This window comes from Lipotes vexillifer, unplaced genomic scaffold, assembly GCF_000442215.2.
Source record: "Lipotes vexillifer unplaced genomic scaffold, Lipotes_vexillifer_v1.1 scaffold4, whole genome shotgun sequence".
Lineage (NCBI taxonomy): Eukaryota > Metazoa > Chordata > Mammalia > Artiodactyla > Lipotidae > Lipotes > Lipotes vexillifer.
The window spans coordinates 1,620,818-1,630,747 of NW_006785876.1; the positions used below are offsets into that span (position 1 = coordinate 1,620,818).

Sequence of the window (9,930 nt, forward strand, 5' to 3'; positions counted from 1 at the left end):
CTTCTGTGAATTATTTATTCACCATCTTGCCCATGTTTCAGTTGAGTTGTTTTTCTTTTCCTTATTAATTTGCAGGTTTCTTTATATATTTGGGATGTGAACCCTTTGTTAGCTGTATGCAATGCACATGTTTTCTCCCAATCTATGTAATATTTTTCACTCTGTGGTGCTCTTTTTGTTAAATGAAAGTTTTAAATTTCAATATAATTTCATTATCAACTTCTTTTGTTTTGAGCTTTATATTTGTGTCTTCTTTAAGAAAATCTATTTTACCTAAAGCCATAGCAATGTTTTCCTATATGCTCTTATAAAAGTTTTAAAGTTTTGCTTTTTACAATTAGGTTGATTGATTTTATTTTGTAGGAAGTGTGAGAAATGGATCTAATTTTAATTTTTTTATGGCTAACCATACAAGATTTGCTATTATAATTCTGTTATATATTTCCACATGTAACTTGTGTCTTTTTCTGGGCTATTGGTTAAAAACATTTGTCTACTTGACTATATGTATGGTAATACTACACTGTTTTAATTACTATATCTTAAAAATTGGGGGGCATCTAGATAGAATAAGCCCCTTCCATTTTGTTCTCTTCCAAAATAGACTTCACTATTCCTGATCATTTGCTCTTTCATATAAATTTTAGATTTGGCTTGTAAAATTCTACCAAAGGCCCTCCTCAAATTTTAACTGGAAATAAATTTGAGTAAAAGGTTAATTTGATAAGACATTAAAGTAATGCTATGAATCATTACATCCATGAACATGGTATAGCTTTCTGATTCCTTTCAATACTAATCTGTATATATCTTTAATTAGATTTTATTCCTAGAATTTTAAAGTTTTTGTTGCTATTATAAATGGAATTTTTATAAAATTGCATTCTCTAATTATTGGCTTTTGATATATAGGAAGGCAATTCATTTTTATGAATGGATTAATTTTCTGAATATTATTTTGGTTATCTGTTTACCTGTTATTAAACACTGTTGGATATTCTATATGAGCAATCAAATTGTCCACAAGTAATGACAGATATTCTTCTTATCAAATCCTCATAAATTAAAAAAAAAAAGTCTCTTTCCTAAGAATCTCCAAGTATAGTGCTTAAGACATTCTTGTCTTGTTCCTTCTAACGTTTCAACTTTAAAATGTTTGCTGTGGTTTTTGGTTGATACCCTTAATCACTCTAAGGATGTTCACTTATATTCATAGTTTGATGAGTCTTTTCAAACTATGGATGAATATTTAATGTTATCAAACACTTTTTCTGCATCTAGTGATGTGATCATTTAATTTTTTCTTTTAATTGTGAATGTGATGAATCACCTTAATTCATGTGATTTTACTTTTTAGTATGAACTACTTCAGATATACAAAAAGGTATAAATAATACCATGTACCTACTACTTAACTTAAGAAATAAAACATTACAGACTCTTGTGAATGCCCATCCCATAGAATCTTCCCTAAATTTGGTGTTTATTTTTCCCATTCAGTTGTCTTTTGGGTGGTTTTGAGGACGACTTTTCAACTGTTACTTGTGCTTCAGAAAAGCTCTGTACATAAAATAATGAACAGTAATATCAGTTTTTAGAAGCAATTATAAAGGAGATCAGGAAACAACACTTGTCAATTACCAGATAATTCTGCACCACGAAGACCTCAACATTTGTTCAATTATCAGCTATTAGTTTTTGACTCCTGATTTCTCGTTTCTTTAAATCTCTCACAGACTTACAACTAACACACGATAATGTTCATCTTTGTTCAAATTCCTCAAGTTCCTTCAAAGAAAAGTCTCTCTAGCCAAATTTGAAGGGAAAAAAATAACCTCAATGTCTAATATGTTTATTTTCCTTCAATTATGAAGTAATTTTTGTCTTCAGGCTAATAGTACATTCCTATCTTTCTCATTCTGCACAGTAATATTACAGGGCTGCTGGCAGGGTAGGAACAGCAGAAGAATTCATCCTAGGAGTTCAGTTCCATTTGACTTAGGCCTTTGAATTGTGTCTCCTTTCTCCAGTGGAGGTACCCTGTGGTGCTGACCAGGGACTGGACTGGAAAGGGATCCTGCCTCACCCACTGGTTTCTCCAGAAGAGAATGCTGTCAGGGGAGCTCGGGCTCCCTGAGGCAGGTAGGACAAAACAGTCAGCCCCATTATTCTTTTGTCCTTCTTTTCCTCTACCCTTCAATGGAATGATTTCAGGGAAGGAAGGGCAAACACTCAAGAGGAAGTAATAAATATGGGTAACAGTGAACTTGAGATTTTCTTGTTTGGAATTTGAGAAATTTGTAAATGAAGCACTGTTGGTAAGATTTCACATCTTTTTTATAACGCATATACCACTAAGCTTACACCAGCTTATTTTCTAGAGAAAAAAAAAATTTTTTTTAAAGGTGACTGACTTGCAAAGTAATATAATCTTAATTTTGGAGTTTTACAAAATTGAAATATTTTATTTCAACATTTCCAATGTTGACAGGAGTTAATTCCTTGTTGTATTTTATTTGAAGACTAACAAAATAGAGAAAAGAAAAAATATCTGCATTTATAATGAGTAGCTGAATCATGTAACTTGCAAGTATTTTTCCTTTAAAAAAAGAACTTTGATAAAGAAGAATTCATTTTTATAAAACTAGAGGCTTGGCCATTTTTCCGTGGATCAAACCAACTACTAACTTTTAAAAATCTCTAGAATAAGTAACAGAACAGTCATGCAAAATACTATTCTATTTAATAACCATTAGGACTTCTTTTTCTCGATAAGCTTTTATAAAAGATGGTCTATTATTATTGTCTTTAGAAAGTTAAGCTGACTTTTTTTTTGAAAGGCTACGACCTGCCTACAAATATAACTGTGTATGATTCTGTGTATGTCCCCAGGACTCACTGTGCCCCTAACTGATGGAGTAAAGGGGGCTGTAGGTAAGAGCACAGGCCCTGGAGTCAGACTGTCTGTGTCTGAATCCTGCTCTGCTACCAATCAGCACTGTTACTCAGATCAGATCACTAAATATTTCTGCGTTTCAGTTTTGTCATCTGTAAAGTAGAGGAAGAGATGGCATCTACTCATGAGGTTGTTGTGAGAATTAAATGATTTAACACGTTTCCAGTAACTAGAACGTTGCTTGGTTACGGAGAGTGAGTGTCCGCCAAAATTTAACTAATCTTTGATATACTTTGATTTTTTTTTAACATAGTCAGTTAAAAGTTGCTTTACCAGTCTGGGATCTATTTCTTCATTAAGAACAGCTTCATTCTTTATGAGTGCCACTCGTTGTGCAAATCTGCAGGTAGATATAGATTCCTAAGAAAGAAAGATAAGTCCTTAAAGTGTTATGGCATAGAGAGATAAAACAATTTCTGTTCACAGGAAAAACGTGTACACCTAGAGTGATGTGCATAAAACACAACGAGGAAACATGCTTCCAAATTAGGAAGCCTTGCCTTTCCCTGGAACATTATTTTTCATTAAAATTTTGTTTGGGCTTAATATAATGACTGATGCCCAAAGTGTGGAAGATCCTGAGGTCCTAAGTGACAACTGGTATGTGCTTTTCAACTATTGATTTGTCAAACCAGAACCACATATACAAACCAGAATCATAGCAGGTACCACAATCCATAAGCATCAGAGGGTAAAAAATAAATATTTTTAACAGGCGCAAAAGAGAGGCTTTTCAAGGCATCTTACAATGCACTTGGGGCTTGGCCTTGTTTGGGGAGGCACCCTACAGCTTCCTGTTTTCCTCTCTTAGAGAAAGTCTGAGTCCCAAACATTAAACCGAAATGCATGAAACATCAGCTGGCTCTAAAGCAACCCAGGAGAGCCATTTGGCAGCCAAACCCTGCCAAGGCGTCCTGGGTGCTGTGACCAGGGACACGTCTAGGGACACACCTTGGAGATGTCTCCAAGGCACCTAAGCAATCAGGAGCAAAACGGATCAGGAGAAGCCGATGGGTCTCCTCCCTCACGTCTCTGGCAGGTCTTCCAAAATTTGTGTATGAGGTTTTCTGCAAACCATGCCGTGCTATGTGAAGTCAGATCTCAAATTGGGGGAATTACAATTCTGGCAAATAACCCAAAGCTATGAACTCTGGTGGGTCTTCACCTCTGAAGGCATACCCTAACCCAGTTGAAAAGACGGAAACCCACCCAGGACCCTCAACTCCGTCTCACAAACTAGCATAAAAACTCAGACTGAGATCTCCGGAAAGAAGAAGGAACATACATCGATATTCCTTTTCTCTAAAGAGAGGGTGGCAATCATGGTCGTCATGCAGTTCCCTCCCAGGCTGTCTCTCAGGACACTGGTCATCATGGAGTTCCGATATGGAATGTGTGAGCGGTGCTTTTCTGAGAGGGCAATGATGACCTGTGGTGGAGGGGAAAAAGAATAGCGTTAACTTAGCAGAAAATGCACACTGGACAAACTGAGCTGCGACGGCAACAAGGATACAAAATGCAGTGACCCCCAAAACTTGGGCTCAGAATAAATATCTTAAAATATTCAGTACAGTAACACTGAAGATGGAATGAGGCAAATATAGTAAAAACACACCATGATGAACCCTGTCATTTGTGGATAGATGATATAACTTGTGCAGAACTGGATACATTTTTATTCTGTTTTCAGTCACTGAGAAATTTATATAAAAACTCAAGAGTAAATCATGCCAGATTTTTAAAAATCCTACCAAAATTGGTCTGTATGCCTCATCTTCAAGGTAAAAGAGGCAGAACAATAAATAAGAACCGCAAGAGGCAACAGACCCTAGATTCTGGGGCCAGATTGTCCACGTCCAGATTCTAGCCATACCAGGGCATGCCACTCACCACCTCTGCCTCAGTCTCCTCATCTGTAAAACAGGGAAAAGACAGTATCTACCTATGAGTAGTTGGGATGATTAGAAGAGTTAAATTGTGCAAGTTACTTTGAGTAGAACTAGCCCATAATAAGTGCTGTATATGTGTTTGCTTTCACTGTAAGTGATGGGGGAAGTGCACCTTGGTTCAACTAGAGCCTGCTCACCTTGCTCCTTAGCAGTGTCTTACGTACTTAGTAGGAAGGTGGTAGATGGATGCATGGGAGATGCATGAAGGGCTACTGTGGGCTGTCCCCAAAGGGGAGCCACCAGGGGTTCAGGGTTTTCTGGGGAAGATGAATCCAGTGCCAGGACGCCCATTGCAAAGCATCAGGAATAAGTCACCCACAGATGTGACATGTGACTTCAGGGGCATCACAAGGCCCTGGCTCCTGAAAATACTTTCAACACCTGCCATTGTTCTAGTCTTCCCTCTTCCCAGCTGTGTAATTCCCATCATCAGAACTTTTTCTACTCCCTTAGTCTACAAAATAAGATGGGAGCCTTGTTTTTGAAGGCCGTTTTTAGCAAAATCATGTAACGATACCACTGGTCTTGCTTTAAGCTAATGACCACAGGTTTTACTATAAACCAGAAATCCTGTGAGATTCTCTCAAAAACCACCTTTCCACTCTCAGAAATGGGCCTTCGCACCTTATCCTCTTGCTTCAAACATCTACTCAGCCTCCTCTCTCCGCCTTCAGTCCGAGCCGGTGGCCACACTCTCTTCTTCTAGGTGTAAGCAGTCTACCTGCTCCGTCCCTCAACCCCCCACACATTCCACTCTTCCTGCGGTTACTGTCCTGCTCCTGCCCAAGTCCAGCCCTCTGTCCCCCCCTCTTCTCCTCTTACCTACTTCGCTCCTATAGTTAACCCCTCTCTTTGCATTAATTTCTCTCTCTCACCGGAATCACTCCCATTCTGCAAGCCCACAACAGTACTAAACTAGGTTGGCTCTTGCCAAGGTCATCAGCAACCCCCCTGAACCAAAAGCACTGACTGCTCTCTTACTAGACCTCTGATTTGAGTAAGGCATCAACATAGGTTCTCATTGCCTCCTTCAGGAAATGCTTTATTCACTTGGTAATCAGGACACCACACTTTTCTGGGTTTTATCTTTCCTTAAAAACTAGATAATGAATACTTGCTTTTCTTCTTCCCAAGTTATATCTATTGAAGTGCTCCAAGGCTCAGTCCCGGATCCTCTCCTCTTTCTTATCTACACTGTCTCTCTGCGTAATCTCATCCAATCCCCTGGCTTTAAATACATCCATATCCTATCCGAATGGCTCCCCAATTTACAGCATCAGCCTCAACCTCTTCCCTGAGCTACTATCCCTGAGGCAACTCTGCATTTCCACCTGGATGTCTGTTCCTGACTGTCTCTCCCCTCTGCCCCCAAGCCCGATTCTTTCTCAGGCTTTACCCATCATTATTGATGGTGCCACCATCCACCAAGTGGCTCAGTCCAAAACCCTAGGCAACACTCTTGAATTCCTCTCACCTCCAACATCCAATTTCTATTAGGTTTATCTACAAAACATACCCAGAACTGGATCACTTTTTCCCACCTCGTCTGCCACCGCTCCAGTTCGAGGCACCATTTTCCCTTCCTTGGATAACTGCTCTCAAGGCTCTGAATCAGTCTCCTTGTTTCTCCTTTTGCCCACCCATGGTCTCCTCTCTGCATGGCAGGCAGAGAAACCTTTACAAAAATGTAAGTTACATCAAGTCACTGCCCTGCTTACAACCTCCTGATGCACTTGGTATAACGACCCAACCCCTGTGTGATCTGGTTCCTGTCTACCTATCCAACCTCATCTCCTACGGTGCTTTCGTGGCCCACACTGGCCTTGCTGTTGCTTCACCAGGCCAAGCTTAGCCCCACATCGCAGCCTTTGACCTTGTTTCTTTTACCTAGGATGCTCTTGCCCCAGATTTTCTTACAGCATCCTGCTTCTCATCAATCAAATCTTTGCTCAAGTTTTATTTCCTCACAAGAGCTTTCCCTGAACCCCCTATCCAAAGTAACACCCCAATATCCAGGCTTTAACTCTATTTTATTAAAATAAAATACTTACCACTATTGGAAATTTTATTTATTTACTTGTTTGTTACCTGCTTCCCCATGAGAGTTTCTGCTCCACAAGGCAGAAACAAAGGACTGTGTTTCTCTTGCTCGTGGCCCCATCGCCACTGCCAAGAACAGCATCCGGTACATGTGGCAGAAACTGAGTTGTCTCCCTCAGCTCTCATGATAGTCCCCATACTACTTCTGCTTCCTACAAAATTACATTTTCTAGGCTCTCTTACAGCTCACGTTTTGCAGGAGACCTAGCTCCATCAAGCAAACACCCTGTGTGGATTGGAGGTGAGTGATGAGAGGTGGTGGTCATAGGAGGAAGACCGCATTTGTAGGTGGGTGACAAAGGCAACTGTTTTTTTTGAGGCAGCTACAGGGAAGTTTCTGGAATCTAGGACTTAATGTCCTAAGTGCCCAGTGGGGATAACAGTGATGTTTTACAGAGCAGTTCAGTGGTGTGATTAGAAGTGTCTCTTGGCTGGGACTTTCCCAGTGGTCCAGTGGTTAAGACTTCACCTTCCAATGCAGGGAGTGCGGGTTCGACCCCTGGTCGGGGAGCTAAGATCCCACACGCCTCGCGGCCAAAAACACCGAAAACATAAAACAGAAGCAATACTGGAACAAATTCAATAAAGTCTTTAAAAGATGGTTCACATCAAAAAGATCCTGAGGAAAAAAAAGAAGTGTATCTTGGTTGTTCTGCTCCTAGCTGGGTAGTACTCAAGCCCAGTTTTCTAATTTTTCTTGAGATTCTTTATGTTTAATAAACTCTATGCTGCTTAAATTAGCTAGAATGAATTTCCCAATTTGCAGCTAAAAAATCTGATTAATACAACATATGCTCAACACTTTTTTGTTAAATGAATATGAATAAATGAGTGATTGGATTAATTAGTTTTACCTAGGAAGGCAGTGGGAGGGTCATTAGTAGTGAACGAGATTTGGGAGAACTAAGCTTCAATGTAACCGGGAAGAAAGTAAGAAATATGGTGGACCCGATCACTTTGAAGACTTGTAGCACAATAAACGCAGTTCTAGGCCATTTCTTTTTCCTTTTTTTTTGGGCTGTGTTGGGTCTTCGTTGCTGTGCATGGGCTTTTCTCTAGTCGTGGTGAGCAGGGGCTACTCTTTGTTGCGGTGCGCGTGCTTCTCATTGCGGTGGCTTCTCTTGTTGCGGAGCATGGGCTCTAGGCATGCAGGCTTCAGCAGTTGTGGCTCACGGGCTCTAGAGCGCAGGCTCAGTAGCTGTGGTGCACGGGCTTAGTTGCTCTGCGGCATGTGGGATCTTCCCAGACCGGGGCACGAACCCGTGTCCCCTACACTGGCAGGCGGATTCTTAACCACTGCGCCACCAGGGAAGTCCTAGGCCATTTCTTTATAAGCGGGTCCTGAGCAGGTACCCTCCCAGCTCTAGAGGACTTCAGGAATACCATAATAAGCCCAGACCCCTTGGACAGAAACGGATCTTCAGAGTGACATAGAAATGGCCAGTATTTGAGAGAGAGGCTGAAGTAAATTGTTCTTTGTGGGGCTGCTTTGGGTTCTCTACAGTGGGCAGAAACCAAATGATCTGAATGGCACAGGGTGAGGAGGTGTTCATACAACCTGGATTTTTTTAGTGTTTACTTCCATTTTGGATTTCATGTACAAATACAATAACACGTTCCTGAAGACATTCTTTAAGCAACAAAGAGTGGAACCCCACATTACACTTAATAGTATCTCCACATACCGAGAAACTATGCCTGAAATCAATAATTCAGTTTATTACTTCATTCATTAAAGAGAATTTCTTTTAAAGAACTCAGATGTCCATGGAAGATTATCCCCTGAGAACTGACAAAAATTTGGAGAGTTACAACTAGCACCGCACCACCAATTTTTTCTCCTGAATGCAACACATTCAGTGGAAGCCAAGTGGAAAGTAACACTCTGAAAAAGTCCCACTCATGTTGGATAACTGGCCGGGGTGACCCTGATTCTGATTTCTGGAGAAGGAGAGAGCAAACACTCTCTGTTCCCAGTGGTTTCTCACTTAACGTTTGGGCTGACAGAGACCCGGGGTCACCCAAGGAGCACTCTGTGAGGCTTATGGCTAGAACAAGTATGCATGGTCCCTTCCTTTTCCTCCATGCACTCGATTTCTAGGGTCAAGATGCACCCTGTTATTGTGGCTTGAAATGTTTTTGAGGAGACTCTGGAAAAAGTACTACATACACAAGGCAAATTCCAAAACTAACAGTACTCTGGCAAATAGAAATTTATTTGCTTCTGAGCACAATAAGGTGCATTCAACTCAGAATGGCTGTGCCCTGTGAGCAGGTGTAAGGTCTCACAATTATGGCCAGAGGGCAGTTACAATTCGCATGGAATTTCTACAACCCTAATGTGGGCTAATTCATGTAAGAAAGGCTACCAAACTGTCTTTTCCTAGTCCATCTCCATCTTATGTTTTCAAACTGAGACAGAGAAGATGTCTCGGTTTGATTATATTATGGACATCTACATGAATTTCTATTACAGCATTTATCTTACTGCATTCTAAGTATTTGTTTGTATGCTTTGCTCCTTCACTGGATGACACGGTAGCACAGGCTTTCTCAATTATACATCGATTCCCCATTGCCTAACGTAACTTATAGCACCCAGTGGACACTCCTCAAGCACAATTTGTTGAATGAATGAGTGAATGAATGAATGAATGAATAAAGCTATTTAAACTAAACTGTGTACACTTCCAGTCTCAAAGGCCCATAATAAAGTACTTCATAAAGAAAATATGTTGGGCTTCCCTGGTGGCGCAGTGGTTGAGAGTCCGCCTGCTGATGCAGGGCACACGGGTTCGTGCCCCGGTCTGGGAAGATCCCACGTCCCGCGGAGCGGCTGGGCCCGTGAGCCACGGCCGCTGAGCCTGCGCGTCCGGAGCCTGTGCTCCGCGACGGGAGAGGCCACGGCAGTGAGAGGCCCGCGTA

General features: G+C 41.0%; 1 protein-coding gene across 1 annotated transcript in view; it reads right to left on the minus strand.

Moving 5' to 3' along the window:
* KIF6 (kinesin family member 6) overlaps window positions 1-9,930 on the minus strand; it is a 399,602-nt gene that overhangs the window by 240,529 nt on the left and 149,143 nt on the right. Inside the window, exons 8-9 of the mRNA XM_007458311.1 lie at window positions 4,242-4,385; window positions 3,230-3,316 (exon numbers count right to left, since the gene is read on the minus strand). Of these exons, the coding sequence (XP_007458373.1) occupies window positions 3,230-3,316; window positions 4,242-4,385 (231 nt within the window). The remainder of the gene's footprint in view (window positions 1-3,229; window positions 3,317-4,241; window positions 4,386-9,930) is intronic.